At 39.1% G+C, this 22,089-nt stretch overlaps 1 protein-coding gene across 3 annotated transcripts in view; it reads left to right on the forward strand.

The window, feature by feature from the left end:
- The window catches only part of slc4a3 (solute carrier family 4 member 3), a 67,970-nt gene extending 46,892 nt beyond the window's left edge, over positions 1-21,078 (forward strand). For all 3 annotated transcript variants that reach the window (XM_056389042.1, XM_056389043.1, XM_056389044.1), the window contains 14 exons: positions 2,552-2,735; positions 3,493-3,598; positions 4,032-4,216; positions 4,674-4,893; positions 5,864-6,079; positions 6,167-6,315; positions 6,444-6,638; positions 7,648-7,839; positions 8,138-8,227; positions 8,325-8,491; positions 8,619-8,872; positions 10,519-10,688; positions 12,414-12,587; positions 14,114-21,078. In XM_056389042.1, the coding sequence (XP_056245017.1) occupies positions 2,552-2,735; positions 3,493-3,598; positions 4,032-4,216; positions 4,674-4,893; positions 5,864-6,079; positions 6,167-6,315; positions 6,444-6,638; positions 7,648-7,839; positions 8,138-8,227; positions 8,325-8,491; positions 8,619-8,872; positions 10,519-10,688; positions 12,414-12,587; positions 14,114-14,191 (2,380 nt within the window). In that variant the 3' untranslated portion in view covers positions 14,192-21,078. The remainder of the gene's footprint in view (positions 1-2,551; positions 2,736-3,492; positions 3,599-4,031; positions 4,217-4,673; positions 4,894-5,863; positions 6,080-6,166; positions 6,316-6,443; positions 6,639-7,647; positions 7,840-8,137; positions 8,228-8,324; positions 8,492-8,618; positions 8,873-10,518; positions 10,689-12,413; positions 12,588-14,113) is intronic.
- The last annotated feature ends 1,011 nt before the right edge of the window (positions 21,079-22,089 follow it).

The following is a 22,089-nucleotide window of genomic DNA, read 5'->3' on the forward strand; positions in this document are numbered from 1 at the left end:
GTCAGTTTGACTGCCTCTGGCAGACAGCCACAACATGGACGTGTTCACATAGGTGTGTCATTGACAGGTGACCAAATGTCACGTACCGTTACCATGATTAACATCATGTATTTCTCAAAGTTTGAAAATTGCCTGAAACATTTGCATAATAATAAGAACAAAACGCAAAAAAAAATGTAATTTGGAAAAGTTACATATTCTAACTTTAGCTTTTATTGTGCAATCAGATTGAAAGCTCCAGAACAGCCACTAAATAGACCTGGAGTGAGATTTTTTTTTGTCAACTACTGTTTTCAAGGTCAAAAATAAACTTTCACTCACTCCTGTTTTAGTTTTATTTTCCAAGAAATTCATCTTATCCTTTTGTGTCTGTATAGAGCCACTGGTCCAACATTGTCTGTCTGGCTCACCTGTGTAATACTACATGGACAGTGCTGTAATTCAGTATTACTAATATGGTGGTGACCAGATTTGCTGTTTCACTAAAACCTCATGTGCACAAGATGGATTTTGTATAAATACTCACAAAGCGAGACAACAGATGACACAATATAAACTGTCCAGCTTCTGAGCAGCAGGCCATTTTGTGTCCATTCCATCTTTCACAGCCTTTCCACATAAATTCCCAGCTTTTCACTGGCTGCATCCACAGGGGAAAAAAAACAGTCAGTCATTAGAGTCATCACCAGTCTGAGATATCAGATTTATTAAGTGGAAAGAAACACACTGAGGTGCTGCTAAAATTTAGTTCATCGCTTACTCAGACTATTTTAAAGATCCTCTGGAAACATCTCGAGCACAATTCCCTTCAGTGTCACACCTCGTTCTTTTGTCATGTTGTGATGTCGTGTCCAATCTGGGCGCCGTCTTATTGGACCTTGTGGGCCTAATGAGCGAGGTGATGTCACCAGTGGACTGTGCAGTGATGTAATGAAACTTGGATTCTGTGACACACCAAATACTTGAGAAGGGAGAAAGCGTGATTACCCTGACATGCACTAAAGCGCTGATAGTAATGCTGCACAGATTAGCCTCTGGCTGTTTTATTGATGATTTAATGAAAATATCACATTTGGAAGAGACACTGTGTCAGGACAGATTTTCTAATAACAGCTTTCTAATTAGCTTGACCTGAAAAGGTTTAGATTTTGAGGAATTTTGCTAATGACTTTTGTAAATTTATGAGCTGCATTGCTGCTGCATGAAGTAAAGCTCCTCAACATGCCGACTGAAGAAGGTGGATTATGTGAACAAGAATCACAGCTGTGCTGGGCTTTTCTACAATCCAAATTACCCTGCAGTTCTTTCAAGTACTGAATTATTCATTTTTGTGAAACAGCGCCAGTATCATTATATTATAATCACAATTATCATCATCCTCAAGCTGGAGAGAGAACAGGTGGCTATTCCTCCAGTTTCTGATATTTTTGATGAAAAACATAAGCCATTCACAGATGAAGCCTGAGAGTTATGCTGTGGGTTTTGTTTGAAAGCTCAGAAAAAAAGTTAGTCAGTGTACTAAGTTATAAAGACTTATATACTACTATACAGACATAGACAGTCTGTATTGATATATCAATGAAGTAAAGTAATATTGTTGCAGAAGCATCAGCCCGTCATTGCATTTTGCTTTGATTGGTTGAAGCTAAAGTCTGTCAGGCTGATTTTGAGTCATCTGTATGTCTGTCCTGACATAGGCTCAGAGTTAAAAGTTTGGAAAATTACTGGATGCTGAGATTTGGTGCAAACATTCATGTCCTCGTCAGGAGGAACTGTAATCCCATACATTTTAAATGTCCCATATTTCACACTTTCCTAATGTTTTATTTGAATTTGTGATTTTCAAAAGAAGACATTTGTGGTTTTTAGTACTAAAAACCATGTCAGTGTAGTTTTACATCTCCTCTCTCAGGCCTCTCAGGGTGTTTGTGTCTGAGGGTGTTTGTGTCTGATTGTGCAGCGTTTCCTCCATATCTTTCTGTCTCGTAGTTGCTAGCTCATTGTCAGAATGGCCGCTCCGTGTTGTGTCGTTCATAAAGTAAAAAAACAAAAAAGAAAACAAAGGTTGGCTGAGAGTGGTGACTATTTCATTATGACATCACAAAGTTACAGAAGTCCTAACAGCTCTTTTTAAGGCTCAGTTTCTGAATACAGGCAGTGTGCATTACTCTGTGGACTGAGAACTTTGATACTTTTACAGTATTAATATAGAAGCTAGACCTGCTTTATATTCAACAGACATGGAAATCTACCTTTATACAATATGGGACCTTTAATCTTGAGCCATCATAATGTAAAAGGTTTAATTTGTCCTTCTGCTACTTTGGTTCATAAACTGTTAAACTAATGACATTGCCATCAGCATACTTTTGTACCTAGTGCTAATTGCTAAATATTCTAATAACAAAAATAATTAACTTCTTAACATTATCGCTTTGAGCTTATTAGCATGCTGACATTGGCATGGCATTTAGCACAAAGTACAGATGAGCCCACATCCTTAAAAAGTTGCTTGTTGACTTACTCTTTTTTTTAAATTCTTGTTTCACAGTCATCCGAGTGATTTAAAACATCGTTTCCACCGTCACCACTCATCCAGCAGTCTTCACGGCAGCTTCAATCACAACCACGTCCATGACACCAGTCTGCCACTGGTGGCTGAAGAGCATGATGAACACCAGGATAACAAAGGGCCGGTGTACGACCCCAAACAAGACGTGTTCGTCAGCCTGTTTGTAAGTTGTTATTCCTTAGTCTTGAGTGCTTTGTGTCAATCTCAGAGGGAGGTGACAGAGATCTGAGAGGTATGAGATATGGGTGATGATAGACTGAGATGTAGTTGAAACACTGCAGGCTGACAGTGCAGTGAATACAGTTTACCCAAGCCAAAGTAGGTGATTAACTAGTTTTGACAAGAACCCACTTGGATAATTGAACTCAGCTATCTAAATGGACGGAGATAAAAGCAGCAGTGAGCTGTCTTGTTCTAGTTTATGGTTTGCATTAAGTTCTAAGAGTCAGCAGTAAGCATAGATTTAAACATGATTACACTAAAGTCTTGATGTGAGGCCTGTGGCTCTTGCATTGTTCTTTGAAACACCCCTCCATGAGGTCAGAAGTCGCGTAGGTAGTTCTTGAAGTTGGAGAGAGCGAGCCTCCCTGGGCCACATGTGTTGAATTATGTTTTTAGTCAGCTTACAGGTGCTTCCAGTTAATGCTTCTTGATGCATTAACTGTGAAACCTTAATGTTCCCCGTGGCTTAAAATGTTGGCAAATTTAAAGCAGCCTATCAAAAAAAATTCTCCTCACACATAAAGAACCAGTTGTGCAGTTGTGCAGTTCAAAATGAATTGCATTAGTAAAGTATTGTTCATACATGTCGCTATCCCCACAATAATTCCCACATTATTGGTCCCATGTTACATTATGGTGTCACATCACGTTGGTCGGAGCAGTAATGTGAATAATCTTTGTACTGGTCTTCCTCCAAGAAATCTCTCCACCCTCTGCCTCCTGAGAGCCATCCAGCTGCGGCGAGGTCCATGAAACTGCTCGCCAAGATTCCCAAAGATGCTGAAGCTGTCATCGTTTTAGTTGGTAAGCTCTGGGAGTTTTGACAAAGTAGATTAGTTACAGAAATTATGTTTTTTTTATTATTTTTTTTTTTATAAATGCTAAGAGATGAATCTGCTTGTTGTAGATTCTCCATTAGTTTCGGCCTCAAAAAGTTAAATTACATCAATAATCACCATTATTGTTTCATACTCACTGCTAATGGCATCCTATTTCTTTGTATTCTAATCAGCTTTCACCCCTGCTACAGTTTGCAGTTTAACACTGCTGTTAATGTGAAGTCAACACTTCTGCAGCTGCTGAACTGTAAAGCTGCTGGATGTCTTGATGTGACATTAACAGCAAATTATCACTACAGCACTATTTAATCCTGGTGTTTATTATCACAGATTCTGCTCCTAATGTGGAGCTGTGGAAAAATCACTAATTATTATTTTACTATTTCTTTCCCTGTCAGGCTGTGTGGAGTTTCTGGAGCAGCCAGCCATGGCCTTTGTCAGGCTGAACGATGCCGTGCTTCTGGAGTCGGTGCTGGAGGTCCCGGTCCCTGTTCGCTTTCTTTTCGTCCTACTCGGTCCCAGTCAGTCCAACATTGACTATCATGAGATTGGACGTTCCTTCGCCACTCTCATGTCCGACAAGGTAGATGCAACATTTTCCTCATTTCAGATTCCTATAAATGCAAATGGGATACTAATTATCCCCATCAGAGTAACTAACTAATAGATATTTGGATATTTTACCATTGATTAGAAAATAAAATAATTGTATCTAAATTATATCTAAATCTGTAGAAAAAAAAGTTTGTTTTCACATTCAAGGAATTTGCTTTGGTGTTTTGCTGCATAACAATAAAATTAGTAAGAAAAAAATGTATAAAGGTATTGCAAAAGCAAGTACAGCAAGCCAGATAGCCTGAATATAAATCGAAAGTTTTTCTCAAATACAATTACAATAAAAATTTGAAAGACATAATAAGAAACAAATAAATATGTACAATGTGCATTATAAATGGGGGAATGTGCAATAGTGACAACGTCGCATGTATCTTGAATTTCTCTTCTTTCTGCTGCTGACACCCAGTTGTATTTTGTTGTAGAACTTCCACGAGGTGGCCTACTTTGCTGACGACAGACAGGACCTCCTGAACGGTATCAATGAGTTCTTGGACTGCAGCATCGTCATTCCGCCCTCAGATGTGGCGGGCAAAGACCTCCTGAAGACGGTGGCTGACTTCCAGAAGCAGATGCTGCGCAAGAGGAAGGAGAGAGAGCTCAAAAAGCACCAGTCCTCATTTGGATTGGTGCAGGACAACAAAGGTGCTTAGTCAAGTCTGTAAAGAGGCTTATCCAAACCACATCTGCAATTACAGTTTGAGGGAGGGAATTCCAACATTATTTCTGCAATGCAAACACAAGTTTCTTCAGCTAGAAATCATTTTGCAAAATCAGTGCTATTGTACCTTCTAGTAGTTTTACAAATGACATGATACCATCAGTAAACAAAGCACTGGTGCGAGAAGGAATGGATCAGTTAGAGCTTCAATTATTATTAAATTAATCGATTAGTCAATCAAAACAAAATTAACTGCCTACTATTTTAATAATTGTTGTGAATCAATCAATTTTCTTGGTTCTCTAATGTGAGAATGTGTGGTCCTTTTCTTGGTCTTACACATACTTTCAGCTGTGAATTAATACACATTTGGTGTTCTTGGGAGAATTTAAAGTGATCGTTGAGGTTATTTGACGTGGAGCTGTGTGAGGTGCTTATCTATAGTCAGTATAGTAGAATATAGTTAAAGTATAACCTGGAGTAGATTTGGATCAGTGTGCTCTCAGTTTAGAGAAACAGCAGGAGCACCAGCACAGACGCTGAGTGATGTGCTGCTGTGGACGTGCATGTGCTCCCAGCTGCCTCTCTAAACTTGTTAGCACACTGATCTGAATCTACTGCATTGACTATAGATAAGCACTTCTCACAACCCCACGTCAAATAATCTGAACTATCCTTTTAAGGTAGAAGGACTGTGTATGATTGATGAGGAATAGGACATATGAGGCCTTAAATACACATAATCCTTGTTAGTTAGTTTTGCTGAAAATATAGAAAGTTGCAAGTGTTTCTCTTTGCCTGTGATAGTGAGGTGTAGTCTTCCTTTTTAGATTTTAATGGCGTTTCAGATTGTGTCTTTTAATGTTAACTATTGACTTTTATCGTTGTAGCGTTATTATTATTATGATGAGTGATAGTTTCTTTATGTAATGGAGGCTGTCCCAAACCCCCTAGAGGTGAGTCCAGAGGAGGAGGAGGAGGGAGACCAGGAGGTGGACCCGTTAAAGCGCTCAGGGATCCCATTCGGAGGCCTGATCCACGATATCCGCCGCCGCTATCCACACTATGTCAGTGACTTAAAAGATGCCGTGGACATGCAGTGCGTCGCTGCCGTCATCTTCATCTACTTTGCAGCACTGTCGCCCACTATAACCTTCGGAGGCCTGCTGGGTAAACTGAAGCTATAAACTGCATGAGCAAAATTTGATCCCATGTCATTTTGACAATTATGTTATTAAGATGTTTTTATGCATACAGGAGAGAAAACAGAGGGCATGATGGGAGTGACTGAGCTTATCGTTTCAACTGCAACTCTTGGAGTTATATTCTCGCTGCTCGCTGGTCAGCCGCTTCTCATCATTGGCTTCTCAGGACCCTTACTGGTGTTTGAAGAAGCCTTCTACAAGGTACTTGACCTTTGCGACACATTCATATAATGAATGTATTTTAGCACACACTCAGTTTATCACACACTCCAGATTTCCAGTTTTGTTTTCCCTGAACATGTGACTAATGTCAATGTATTTTCACTCAGTTCTGTCAGGCTCACGACTTTGAGTACCTGACTGGTCGGGTGTGGATCGGGTTTTGGCTCATCTTCATTGTCCTGGTGATTGTTGCAGCAGAGGGCAGCTTCCTCGTCCGCTACATCTCACCCTTTACCCAGGAGATTTTTGCTTTCCTCATCTCCCTCATCTTCATCTACGAGACTTTCTCAAAGCTCATCAAGGTAAATGCTTCAGATATAACACAACTTCCTGAGCTCCAGAAGAATTTGGACAGTATAAGATATTTTTTGCAAGGCCAGCCTAGCAAACGTGAATGTCTGTGACTGACTGACTGAGTGATAGAGTTGAGTGAGTGATGGAGTTACACCATTTGTCAGCCAGCTGACTGTTGTTGAGAGTTTCATCACTGGTCGTTGCTCTTTCAAGTAGTCTTGCCGTCCTGATTTCATGCAGGAAATATGAAGAGAGAAAGACAGTCATAACAGGTACAGAGACTAGGATGAGTGGAGACCAGGATTAAAGTTGGAAGGAGGCAGTAATGCAACATGATGGATGCCAACTGCAGTAAAAGCCCCAAAGAAGAAGGAGAAAAAGAAACAGTGTTGCCAAACTTAGCGCCTTTGTTGCTAGATTCCCAGACTTTTCAATGTGACTGAGCTTCTAACTTTCCTTCTAACTTTCTATCCAAGTGACCTTTTCACAAGTAAATATAGCCAAAGTCATGCCACAGTCTTTGACTTTAACTTATGTGTTTAGTTATTTTGTCAGATGATGTCGTGGTTATAAGTCAGGATTTTAGCAACAGCAGAGCAGCAGCTTGGAAATGGCTTAGAAGTGACTGCTGGTTAACATATAGTCTTAATGGGCCATGTCTTAGTCACTGTTTCATGCTTGTTCCATGGTCTGACAACAGAAACAGAAAAACATAGAAATGAGAACAGCTTTATTGTGAATTCAGCTGCATTTAAATACTCTATACGTGAGCACAGAGTAGGAAAGAAGTAAACAGATAAAGGGCTGAAACCGACTGACACTAGGCAGAATGCAAATACAACGCAGTCCTGCCATGTACTAGGTTTTGACCTAGTCTTGTTATGCATGCATGATGCATGTTGCACGAACAGTGTTTCTAAATGAAGTTATAACATTCAATCCTTTCCTTCTGCTATCTGCAAAAAGCCCTTCCAGTCATTCAGAGGATAAATTGAATCTCTCATCTCTCTTCTCCAGGTGTTTAAGGAACATCCACTGATGGCAATGTACCCCAGTGACTTCAGCCCAGCTACTGGGCTTCAAGATGAGATTGACCCCGTCTACAACCAGCCCAACACTGCTCTTCTCTCTCTGGTTCTTATGATGGGCACTTTCTTTGTTGCTTTCTTCCTCAGGAAGTTCAGAAACAGTCGCTTCTTAGGTGGCAAGGTAAAGTTTTAAGAACCTTTAACTTAAACTGTGAATGACAGGGTAATAGTAAGTTTTGGATGTTGTTATGTAGAGGAAAAGTGGACACATCGATAATATAATTCACATTTTTTTATAGAAGAAATAGAAGATTTTTTTCAACACAGTTTAAGTCAATAATATTGATTCATCCGTCAGTGGGTGTTTCTCTTTAAACTGAACATGAAGACTTTCTTTGGCTTGTTTGTAGTCAACCACTGGCTTGTGATCTGACGTGTGCTGATCATTGACCTGATTTAATTTATGTTTGGTTCCTCAGGCCAGAAGAATTATTGGTGATTTTGGCATCCCCATCTCAATTCTGGTTTCAGTGTTTGTGGATTACTCCGTTACTGACACTTACACACAGGTAAATACACTGTCAGTCTCTTGAGTCACAGCAGCATTTTGAATTGCATTTTATTACAGTTGTAATAATGCAGTGCCTTTTTTTTATCTGCTTTCAGAAACTTGATGTGCCGTCGGGCTTTTCCGTCACATCCCCAGACAAGAGAGGTTGGTTCATCAGTCCCTTTGGGGATAAGCAGCCCTTTCCAACCTGGATGATGGGAGCAAGTATCGTACCTGCGCTTCTTGTCTTCATCCTCATCTTCATGGAAACTCAGATCACTTCGTATGTAAACTATGATTATCTACTGTGGTAGTACTCTGTAGAATTTGTGTGTACAAAAGTAATGTATACTAACTGTAACCTTTACAGATTCTACCTTTTAAACATTTTCTCGTCATTCCTCTCTCAGATTGATAGTCAGTAAGAAGGAGCGTCGCCTGGTTAAAGGATCGGGTTTCCACCTGGATCTACTGCTCATCGTCATCCTGGGTGCCATCTGTCCCCTTTTCGGCCTGCCGTGGCTCACCGCGGCGACGGTGCGCTCTGTCACCCATGTCAACGCACTCACAGTCATGAGCAAGGCCACGGCACCTGGTGAAAAGCCCATGATCCAGGAGGTGAAAGAGCAGAGGCTGACCGGGCTTCTTGTGGCTGTGCTCGTCGGTAAGAGGGAAAAGGGAGGATTGGAAGGGCGGGGTGTCTGGTGACCATTATAAAATATACAATCAAACAATTGTAGATAAGTACACAGGTCTGTCACGCTTTGGATTTCTACACATGCTAAACAGGTGTGCACGAGGTGCTAGTAAGAGTGATAAGCACTATTTTTATGCAAATTGGAGTAATGCTAGTGACTCTGTCCTGCTCTTTACTGGGTTTGGGGAAAATAACATGCCACTAACTCCAGAATTAAAATCAAAATTATGTTAACATTACATTTGCTAAACCTGTCCTCATCCTAACTAAATATAACAACTGTGTTGCCTGTCAAAGTATGTTTTTCTGTAGTTAGCATCCAAGGTTTTAGCTTTAGTGTCAATCTTTAAATTTCACCCCACTTTAGGACCCTTATGGTTCTTATTTCAAATCAAATCAACTGTGAACATTAAAAAGTCAGCAGGAGACAGATCTGAGCCAACAAGCAAAGTTTTAGCATTAGCTTTTGCTAGCTACAGCTTAAAAAAAAAAAAAACTCTGCCAGTGACAGTAGTTTTCAGCCAAAGTCTTTTTTGGACTATTGTAAATGTTTTTCTTAATTATTTGTTTCTTAGTGTCTTGTATTGTGTAGTTGTGTTGTCTTTACTGGTGTTTTTGTGATTGCTTTTTCTTCTCAGGCCTCTCTTGAAAAATAGATTTTCATCTCAATGAGTCTGCCTGATTAAATAAAGATTAAATAAAGATGAAAATGAAAAGCTTGACGGGCAAAGCAGCAATAACCAAAGGGATTGTGGCTTACTGGTTGGTGTAATGCTCCTTCTGAGTACCATAATTAATCTTTGTTTTATCTTTTAAATTTTTTTTTTTATCTGACTTGTTGAATTAATGAAGATTCTACAAAACGTGTTTTAAAAGCTGTTTTCTCATTAGAATTACCATTAAATAAATCAGTGCAAAAACAGAAATAACGCATCTGAAACAAGCTGTAGAGAAAGAAGAATCTCAACTATTTCCACAACAATTATTCTCATTCGTTTTGTGGCTACAGGGATTATATTTTTCTACAGCATTAATTACAGTGGTGGGGTTTCCAGGCAAGTGATTGTTATGATAGACAGTAGGTACAGAGTTGCACCTCTGCAGCTCCTGCATGTCTAGACATTCATGAAGTATGAATAAGCCCATGCAACATCTTAAAATGATTTTACATGCTGTTTACAAACCGTCTGAAACCATAATTTCTGTTAAATTCAAAATGCAGTGTCATGGCAACATTGTTTTCATCCACTGACTAGTTCTACTTTTCCAGCAGAATATCTTGTTTCAGTTAAGGTAGGGTTCCCAAAGTCGTCTTAAGTATAGTTTGATCCAGTTTGGGTATACAACCTCAGTGAGTCATGATGATTGTTGAGCTTTTGTTTGATTGAAATGCTGTTTGGATTAGGAATAAGACTCTTGGATTAGCCCAACCAAGGCATCTGAACAGTGAGTATGTTTCAAATAAACAGCACTGACAGTGTGTTTGTCATGAGGGCCGTTCCCTTGTTGAATGAATAATTCTCTCCACAGCTGCACATTAGTGTGCATGTGAGTGTTTCAACAACAGTAATATCATGTGAAAAACTGACCTTTAACCCCTCTCCACCCATCAGGTATGTCTATGGTGATGACAGATGTGCTCCGCCTCATCCCTCTGGCCGTGCTCTTTGGTATCTTCCTGTACATGGGGGTCACGTCTCTGACGGGCATCCAGCTGTATGAACGCATCACACTCATGGTCACGCCTGCCAAGCATCACCCTGACCACATCTACGTCACCAAGGTAACACAAGCAACGCTGAATGTTTACATGCCCTCGTCTTGTGTTATTAGTGGTGAGGTGGGAGAAGCCAAACCCAGCAGAGTGGTCACTGCAGCGAAGTCCAGGCTGCCAGAAACCAAAGGGGGTTCATCTTGAAGTCTGAGTTAACTCAGTCAGTGCAGGAAAAACAGGGTGGCTGGAGTGTTGAGGAGTCAAAGTCATAACAGAGCAGGATATAACAGACACCTGAAAAATGGCCGACTCGACAACATAACGTTTACATGCACACCAGTGTTCTGGTTTTGAGTATCCTGATCATTCAGATCCCTTCATACATGACACATGAACATTATCCAGGTTTTCCTCAGCAAGTCTCCACCACATCCAGCAAATGTGTCATTTCTGCAGAACAGAAACATTTGTGATAAGTGTTACAGTTGAAGATAACAGTTTAGTTTCGGGCTGCCTGGTCACTGCAATTACACTCCTGTATTACTGGTGTCAGACTTTAATTTCAATCCGGAAATCCTCATTACATCATCATGTCTGTCATATTTTTTATTGTTTTTCTGTCTAACTGCTATCTAACTTGAGTTAGAGTAGACAGAAATACTGGATGAGCTGTTTGGTTTCTTCGGAATGCCTGTGTGCATTGGAGAACTCCAGCTAGCATGTTTGTTTTTCTCACAACTGCAACAGAGGCTTCTTTCTGAAACCAGGATCTTGTGTTACCATGAACAACCAATTACCAAGATACCTCAGAAATCATTATCAAAATCAGAATCAGGATACTCGTGGGTATGTAAACACAGAAATGTGGTGGGAGGAGGGTAAAATTAGGATGCGGTTAGGTGTAAAAAAAAAAGAGAGAGAGAAAGACATGAAAAACTGATTTTGAAGAGTGGGTTTAAGATAATATAACAAGATACAACAGGTAACAATAATAATAATAATAATAATAATGGTAATAATAATAATAATAATAATTGATAATATATTTCACTTTTCAAAAACAAGTGCTGTGAATGGCTGCTGACCCCTACAGAGCTCGAGGTACAATAGAAGCCATAATCACACTTTGGTTCAGACGGACAAAAGCACTGCCTCCTCATTTATTTGTATGAGCTGTGCTGGTTCATTTGGGGGGTGGGGGGCATTGGCCAATCAAATACATGCAAGTGTCACGTTCCTGGTAGATGACTTTATAAAGTGAATGCCATATTTCTACTGTTTACCTCACGATCGTAGTGACAAAAGACAAGCTCATTGTCAACGTTTCAGCTTTCCAGAGTTGATCCTGTCTCATAGTAAATATTATAAACAACTGTGCTGTGTTTTGGCATCTGATCAGCCCTCAAACTCATGGATCTGTTGCACAAACCAGTAACAATATGTAACACAGGCTGTTTTCAGTCTGTCAAAATCACCTTATGTTTTACAAGCCAGTATCAGTGGTTTTATCTTGTGGATTTAAAGTTTAAAATAACTGGATGAAGATTTTAAGTTTATTCCTTGAAAAAAGAGATTCATTTAATCTCCCTTGTACATTTACAGAAATGATTAGATGCAGGACTTTACCACTAGATGGAGCCAAAAACATGTAAAATTTTCATTATGCAGAGGAGCAGTTCGGGAATGAGTGTGTTGAATGTGTCTGAGTATCTCTGGGTGCACGCCTGTGTGTCTGCACTGTGGTCCATGGTCTTTTGGTTTTCTACCCATTAACCACCGTGTGTGTTGCTTCAGGTGAAGACATGGCGAATGAACATGTTCACCATCATTCAGCTGGCGTGCATCGTGGCTCTGTGGGTAGTGAAGTCTACTGTGGCCTCCCTGGCGTTCCCCTTCGTCCTCATCATGACGGTGCCGCTGCGCCGCCTCATCCTCTCGAGGATCTTTGAGGAGCGTGAGCTCCAGGCGGTGAGTTGGGTAGCAGAGGCTGTCCAGGAATGTTTGAATCTGTGCCACAATCATTCGATCCCACATAGCTTCAGTAGATTTATTTTACAGCAAATTTAACATTGGATGGATGTTGGCATGTCTTTATACCTGTCCAAAACCAACATTTCTTAAAGAAATGCTACAAATGGGCTTCACACTCAACATTCCTGATGATTTTCTCCTATGTGATCATGGACAGATTTCTCATCCAAATATTTTCAGATGATATGCAAATATTTCTTTTTGCTCTAGGTTCTACCCAGAAAAAGATTCATGGTCCATCGTGAAGCCAGGCTTCATGTTTTCTTGGTTTGATCTCCTGAACCCATACGTGTCATCACTGTCAGATTAAAACCTTCTATTTCCAAAATGTCAACTTCCTCAGGAGCTAGAATAAACAGCTTTGTTCTTAACTTGACCACCATTTGTGTTGTGTTCATCCAGAGGTCTCATGAACTCAAGGCACCGTAAAACGACCTTAACCACTAAATGAAATGAAACTTGAAAATTGGACGTCCATGTTATCAGATTCCTCAACCCTCTGAGCTTCATTCTTATACAGGTAACCCATTGATTGGACAGTTCTAATGATGTCATTCTGCACCATCAACACTGGACAGCGTGTACCCATGTGGATGAACCAAACTTTCACTTTAATGCTCCCTATATGGTTATTTATCGTTTCTTGTGTTCACAAAGAACTCATAAAGAAATAATTATGACACTGTTGGTTGAGACTGTCGTTGTACCTCATATGTCATAGATAGTGATGAACACAGAGAAAGGGGACAGAAACGAGACTTTCTGTGCTATAATATTGTGGGGATAGTTAATGTGTGATAGCTGCATTGCATAAATATTGACATTCAAATTTGTGCATATGTATAGGCTATACACTGCTTATAAAGCTGACGGGATTGCACTCATAATGGAATAGTTTGACATTTTTGGAAATATGTGTATTCACTTTCTTACTGAGAGTGAGATGAGGAGGTTGATACCACTCTAATGTATGGGTGCTCAATATGGAGCTACTGCACATTTGTTGTTTTACAGTTTTTGTATGATGAAATAAATCTGATGTAATGTGTTAATTTGTTATCTTTGGAAAGAGCTTTGCTGTTTCCCACTGTCTTTATATTGAACTAGGTTAGCCGTTTGCTGGTAGTGGCTTCATACTTGGTGTAGAGAGTTGTGAGTAGTATCAATCTTCTCAGCTAACTCTGGGCAAGAAAGCAAAGAAGCATATTTCTCAAAATGTTGAGCTTTTCGTAATTAGCAGATTTGAATTCCTGCATAAATAACATCAACTATGCTAAAATGCGCCAGGATTGTCCTTGAAGTGGACAGAGACCGGATTTTTCAAATGGTCTCGTCCACACCAGAGTTCAGTTGACAGCTCACTGGCCAAAAGCTCCAGAGCTGGTTTAGTGTTTCCTAACTGTGACCTGTTCAAACTTTGAATGAAACTGATATAATAACAAATATAATTTGTCTTTTTACAGCTGGACTGTGACGAAGATTCTCCCAACTTTGATGAAGACGGACGAGATGAGTACAACGAGATCCACATGCTTGTGTAGATTTAAAGTGGACCCAGCCAACGGGACTTCTTCCATTCTCCAGCTCCGAACAGTCAGAGTGAGCCTCCTTGGAAACCTCGGCCCCAGACAAAGCCAGAGAGGAGCTACCATGAAGGTGTTTGTAAAATATACAAAAGCTATAGCTGGATAATAACTTCTTATCTTTGTTTATTCCAGTTTTTTTTTTTTTTTTTTTTTTAAAGAGCACACCTAATGTTAGATCTCTGTGGTAGTAGTGGTGTTGTGTCAACCTCCCCGAAGATGTTCTGTCAGAGGCCAGCGAGTAGCTCTGAGCACCCTACCTGAAGTGGAAGATGCAAATCTAGCAAAACAACCTAATTTACACGAAGACTTAACCCAACTTTTTATCCTTATCTATCCCTTTATTTACTCTGCAGGTTCTGGGCATAAGTGCAATGATGATGGTGACCTCTTGGGCTACAGCAGACTGAATGATTTAGACTAATTTAGGCACTGAAAGTGGGAAATAGGGTCAATTTCCTTTCATTTTGTTTCATTCAGGAAGTGGACTTTCATCAAAATGTATTATTGTTCAGGTGAATTGACCCTAAATCTCAAAGCCCTGAAAGAATCCCACTGCCTTCGTAATTTAGCAGCCTTTTCCCTTTACACTGCCGATAGGTTGCAGTGATGTGCAAGCAAGGAGTTGAGTAGTCTTTTTCCTTTCTGTAGAGATTTTTAGTAATGAGCACTTTGACTGGATGAAAGTTCACTTTTGTCACTGCCAGCTTGAGCTCCCTGGCACACAGCCTCCTCTCTAAAGGTAGTCTCCCCCTGAAACCAACAGCCCTGCAGATGCTTTCTTCTCGGGGTGATATCGTACTTTGTTACATGTTTAATGCCCAACATACCAGTCCACTGACTTTATTATTGTGACCTCGGGTGTATAACTAAATAGCTAACATGGTCTCAACCTTATTTTTCTACTTTGTTGTATTTATTATGCGTCCTTTGGACTCAATGCCACCCCAGATTCTCAGTGACGTTTAGACTCCAAACAGCTTAAACTGCTATAAGAGTTAGCATAAGGTAAAAATAACATTGTGTAGGTTGACACGCTCAAACAGAAAATTTGTAATTATTCATCCATTCTTTCATCCTCTCTGCAAGATTTCCACAGCCTGGTGCATTTTTAACAGATGTCATGAATAATATAAAAACACACTTGACTGGGAAAGCATAGAAACTAAGCAAACACACACAAGTACTAAAAATGCTGGGGAACAGTTGAGTGTTGGCAGAATGTATGAATGATGCATTGTACAGTAAGACTGTGAGCTTGGAATTATAATGTACCATCTGTGTTCAGAGTTGTTTTGAAATACCAAGAGATTTAGTTTTCACCTCCAATACTGCGAGCACCATTAAGCGCTTTTCAGAAACCTCACTTGTGCCACACAGAAATGCACTTTTGTAAGAGCTGCTGTACAAAGAAATGGCACAGAATTTCACTTGATTATTCTGTAACATGTGAGTTGTGCACAGACCCAGTACGTAGTCTCGGGAGGACGTTCAGTAAATGTTGTCAGATTTAAGCATGAGGTGGAGAATCAACAAGAAGAAGCCTTGGAGCCTGGATGTTTGTTGGATGATAATCAAGTTTGGCTCAAAAAAAAAAAGAAAGATGTAAGATAAGAAGGATTAGCCAATTCAAAATGCAAGAAAGCTTCTGCATACTGTCACACCTAAAAAAAACAAATCAATATTTAATCGATAGATAACATTTTCAGAAGTTTGTGCAGAATTCCTCAATCTTTCTAACACCTTTTATTTCTGCACTGCATGTGCAGCAACAAAGAAGTGTTAGTGGGAATCAGTAGAGAGACACTGTGTTGCAGCTGAAGAGGTTTCTGTAAATAGCTGGATAGGAAAAAAAAAAAAAAGAAGTCATCATGTTTTGTTGTATTCACCAGATGGTTTTGTGGCTGCATGTATACAACCGACTCCAAAGCGCGGATAGTGGTAATCTAAAAGTATATCCCATATACTTTTAAGGCTCAGCAGTGTATTAGGATTTACATACACGCTATTTCACACAACCATGTCCTACATTCCAAGCCATGCAAGAATTTTGTCTCAGGGGAAACTGACCTTCGGTCTGTAAATATCGCTTCCCAGCCTTTAGTTTGTTGTCTTTTTGTGTACATAAAGCGGTCAAGGCAATCCAACACTTGCAATGTAAAAAATATATGGCGCACAGTCCAGGCTTTTGTGTTATACAATGGAGAAAAGGAGAGAGAATAATGTGTTTACTCCAGTGAAGTGACATGGACTTTTAACCGTAAATTAATCTCCCCCCCTCCTCCTCCGCTGTTCTCTTCAGGCTTCCACTTGAAGCTTCACTTTGATGTGAAGCATGCACCTGCTGGAGTGTGTATTTAATTCTGCAGCTCAAAAACTTAATGAGTTATTGAACGTGCTTTACATTAGCACTCCATAGCGGTCTCATTTATAATTGGCTTTGTTGTTAATGGACCTTTCCAACCACGTGTTTATGTTTCAGGGTTTACAAAGACAAGAATGGATAAACTGAGGGCTAAGATAAATTTTCTCCATTATATTTGGCCCCACTGTTTTCAAGACATTACTGAATGTAAATGTTGGGCTGCCTGTGTTTTCAGATACGTGATTTTCCTGGGGTGACCACCAACAAATTCAAGTGATAGTTTAGGGTTAAAGATGTAGATGTAAGTGAACAGGCTCTTAGACAGGATATTGAAAATAAAAATCCACAAATCATTTTGAAGAGAGGTGGCAAAAATGTGTAAAATATTCTTTTAATATTAATATTTTCTTGTTATCCTTAATTAATTTAGCTGTTTTATTTTAAAATAATATTTCATTTCATTTAAAACAATTATGTCACAGAGTATCACTTGATGATTGTTTAAAACCTCTATCGGGAACTAAATCAAACATAAATTTAATTAATCAATGAATTAAAAGATTTAAGGACATAACCTGTCCGTCCTCAATAGTAGCCAGCAGAAAGGTTCCTCTGCTCTTTGTCACACATCCTGTGTTTTGGCAGTTTATATTTCTTTGATGTGAACTCCAACAGAAAGCAGAGCAGTCCTTTGAACTTAACCTGGGATATCCTTTGGTTATAAGATTTTAATTATGAACCTAATGGCCTTCAACCACAAAAATGTTGGCAAGCAGTTTGACATTCTCAAGAATTAAAACTCTGTTGAATTTGCTTGAGAAAAATAAGATTTAAAACTGGGTTTTACTTAAAACTTGTTTATGAATATCTATTTATACTCTTACACTGATTAAAGCTTGAATTTCTTTTGTGTTCAATTAACAGTTTGGTCATGAATTAACTTCCATACATAACCAGCACAGGCTTATAGTTAGTTAATTAAACACACAACACTTCCAAGGGTAATGTTAGGAGCAACAGATATATGACGGACACCAAGTGTGATTGATCAACAACATTTTGATCTGATAGAGATTAAGCTATTAAAATAAATGTTATTTTAAAGCAGGTAAGAATAATTAAACAGTCGTTATTTTTTCTTAACCTATACTAAATTAGCTCATTCAAATCTGATGTAAGCCATGGCACTTAACTTTTCATTCATAGGGAGTTGGCATCAGGAGGCATCTGCCATCTAAATCCAGTGGAGCTCTGTATTTGCTGTGCTGGTTGACCCACCGTGGTAAAGGAGTCACAGGGGTCTATGTTCTTTATTATCAGAGAATACAAGTCTGTTAAGCCTGTTCAACACGTCCACGTGCTCTTGTTATGACAAGAACTGGTGGGTCTGAGCAGGCCATAGCCCACACTGAGCCGGCGAGCGTATACTTAGCAAAACATCCTTTCAGTATTTACACAAGGGAAAAAAAATGGAATTGTGGGTATTATTTAAGATAATAAAAGGTGTGGTGCTGCCACTCGGTCCTGTCTGGGCCCTGGATGTTGAAACACGCAAGAACAAAAAGGGAAAAATAGTTGTTTTGACCCTCGAAAAAGTTCTGCCTCGTCAATATTTTGAGTTCACCACATTTCGTCGCCTTACACCACCAAAGTAGCAGGACAGACCACCCACCCAAATCTAAGGCTCTGTTATTTTTGAGCCTCTTTTAATTCAAGATCATTGGTTTGAGTTCAGGCGTCTGGGCATCTCGGAGCTCTAGCATATGGAATTGTATATTAGGTTCAACCGTTATTTAACTATAAATCAGATATTTGTGAAACTATTTCATCTGTTATAAGGAAGGTTGGTCAAGCTGATATTCTCAAGATCAATAGAGTTATAGCTATAACTACAGCAATGCCATTACATTTTCTTAAATTGGACTGCATACCAAAGGGTTAGTTCCATAGTGGGATTATTTTCCTTATTTTGTTCTTAATTGACACATGTTGGTGATCTCCCTCACTGTAAATAAAATACTATCCTTATAAATGTTATATATTTGATTTTATTTATTTATTGATTTTTTGGTGACAGAATTATGATGACGCCACCCGGATAGTATTATTTTTTTCTTTTTTTTTTTTTTTTTTTAGTTCTGATATCCAAACCACTCATCTAAATATATGGTTTCCATGAAATATCAATATTAATCTCAAAACGCTGTTAAATCTGCAATAAGCATTTAACATTGAGAGCACAGACGGCAACTTTTCAACAAACTCGCAGCAACAAGTCTTACATACTGGTTAATGTACTAGCAAGTAATTGCCTCGTTCCACATCCAGCAGAATCACAGCACCATGGTCATCCCATTGGAGTCCTGTATTTTTGTACAATTTGCCTCTGGTGTGGTCCACCAGTTCTTAGGAAAAATGGTGTGTTTCTCTTTGGACTGCTAGACGCTGAATTCTCTTCAATGCCCTTGTTTACTTCGGCTCCCTGTCATGCTGGGCACGTACAACTGCAGATGTAGATGCTGATTCTCAGTGAGATCAGCAGTACTAGCATCCATTTCACATTGTAGTCATTAGATTCAATGTTAAAATTGAACACATTGCTTAATGGAGCTTTACATTGTTTTGATAACACACAGATGGTCTTCAATAGGTCTACACAAAAATCATTTGATGTATTAATCCGATGATTTTATGAAATGCGGTATGTTTGCATTTATTACACAGACTGACACTTGGGTTGTGTGGATACTTGAATAGCAGGTCCATCCTGCTATTGCTGTAAAGAGGTTTTCGAACAACTGTAAAATGTTATTTTTTTGTCTGAAATAAATATTTATTATGTGTTTCAAATACAAACAGAATCCTTCTCTTTTGTCAGCTTAGAAAAATTACAATCCTATACAAATGTTTTAGGTAGCCTATCACACTTTGAAGTGAAATGAAAGTGTTTTGTTTTTGCCTACTTACCATAAGTGCCAAATGGGTGAGGTTAACCACATAAAACAAAATCATGAGTTCCAGAAAATTCAGATATTCACAGAAAAGTAGTCAGACAGCAAAATTATAATTTTCTATGTCTACAGAATAAATGATATGATTTACAAAACCTCATGACACACCCAGCCATAGTGCTGCTGCAGGGATGACGTATTTTTGAAGCCCAACCTGGAGGTTAGCATTTCCCTGCTTCCCTTGACAAAACACTAATGAGATTTTAATCTAATCTAATCTAAAGAGACTGCAGAAAATCAGTTCTGTGACAAAAAAAAAGTGTATGATACTTCCATGTTTTGTTCAGTAAGATAAAGACAAATGAATACCACATTTATGATTTTTGGAGCATAAATACAATCGGCAGAAGTAAAAATCAAATTTTAGGCTATAACTAACGACACCACGGTCACATGACTTCAACGACTGGGGGATTTACTGATTTACTGTATTTCATGTCATAGAATAAAACATGAAAATGTCTTGACCTTATTTCAGTCATCTAACCAAAAACCCATTAAATAATTCATAGGCTTCGGGTGCTAACTAATTTCAGGTTTTTAGGATTCATTCCTGCAGCACTCTATAGAGAGATACAGAACATTTCACATTTGACATTGGAGGAGAAAAAAACTACTACAACAATAAATGGCTTGACAGTTTCCGTAAAAGTCATAGTGCACCTTTGATATTCAACAATTCATGTCTTCATTTGAAAAAGAAAAGATCTGAACATATTGAATGATGGAAAATATTGCCCGTAAATTGATACTTTGATAATATTAGTGGAGTGTTATATGTTGGACTCTTTCTGTATATGTGTGGATGCATATATTTAAAGGAAAATTGCAGTGGTTTTTTAACATATTTTCATAATTGACTGTGGGTCACGCCAAGTTCACACTCACCACCTCCGAAGAGATTACTTAAAACAGCCGGCCACGCAGTTCAAGGGTCAAACAGCTTTACAAATTAACTTTTAAATAACTTTAAAGTTTTAAATGAATTATTTCAAATGCTTGTTTATGAGTCTGAAAGCATATACAGAAATTAGCCCCCTGGATTAGCTATTGTTGCTAAATTCATGGGGATCTACTTTCTGGGGTAACTTGCTAGCCAAACTAGTCATTGTGTGTATTTGTAATGCCATACTACTGCTCCAACAATAACCACACACTAAATTGAATAAGACACAGCCTTTCACATGCAAACAAACCAGCTAGCACAGACAAAAAGCAATCTGAAGCAAGTGGCTAATTTGCTTAGCCAGCAGGGTGGCTAATCCTGGGGGCTACTTTCGATGTTTACTTTTGTTCAGATTCAAAGACGTGAAAATGTTTTATGTAAAAATTAAGGTTTATCTGAAAAGATTTATAATTATCACGATGATTTAGTCAATAAATGTTTGGATTTTCTTTGTAGGCCTTCTGGAGGTAGCAAGTGCAAAATTAGCATGATCCCCCAGAATCATGTTTTGGTCAGCTCAGCACATCAGAGCCCCAAAGTGCCCGGCATCTCTATGTTCCAGTTGGTGAGATAAGAACACAAAAGAGGCATTAAGAGTGTGACAATTATAACAGGTGCTATCAACATGATAAGAGTCACGAGTGGGGGGTCGTGGACCTGTCCACACAGTGGAAAGTACGTCTCATGGACATCCAAGAAGACCTTGTCTACCAGAAACCTATGACCCCTACACCAAGACAAATTCGCCCAGTTGTCCACACAAAGCTTCAGTTTGTTGTAGATGCTGCAGAGGAAGAGAGAAAGCCAAAGAACAGTGTTAAAAAGATCACGATCAAGATTTAAATAATTTGGTTATTCATTTGACTAAACTCGATTTCATTCCCATTCATCTGATTTCCATGCAAGAGTGAGGCTTGAATTCATAGCTAAAGCTGCATAATGCAGCTTTGCATAATAGAAGAGGCAACTTAGATATATAAGATAAGTACTTTAAGACAATGCAAATGGACATCAGCCAAAAACATCTAGTGATGGCGGCTCCAAGCTTTTTATGGATGGAACAATCAGCCACTGATGTTAAGGAGGCAGCTAACATTTGACTGTTAAGTTTTGATCTGTCACGTCTTTTGGGCGTTGAAGCGGAAACCTCACAGGCAGTTGTCATGATGAGATTTTGGTGTGGAAAACGTCCAATGAGATTCAATTGAGCCTGACAGCTGGAAGCCTGATCAACAAGCTGGGCTCTTTGTGATGATGGACACTTCACTCTAACACGCCATTTGAGCTCTATGAGAGCTCAGGCTCAGAGCATGTTAACAGTAAAATATGGATTATTACAGCCAAAATGAAAGTCAACTGTAGGTAGATGGCAAGAGTGAAAGTCTCCACAAACAACTGCTGTCTGGAAATATGAAGCCCAGGAGCAACAGTCTAGTACTTTGTCATTAACTGATGACTAATTAGCTGTAACTCTGACCTGCACCAAATGATGCCAGGAAACAGGAAAGTATCTGACTTTCCCATTACTAAAGGT

This window comes from Seriola aureovittata, chromosome 11, assembly GCF_021018895.1.
Source record: "Seriola aureovittata isolate HTS-2021-v1 ecotype China chromosome 11, ASM2101889v1, whole genome shotgun sequence".
Taxonomy (NCBI): domain Eukaryota; kingdom Metazoa; phylum Chordata; class Actinopteri; order Carangiformes; family Carangidae; genus Seriola; species Seriola aureovittata.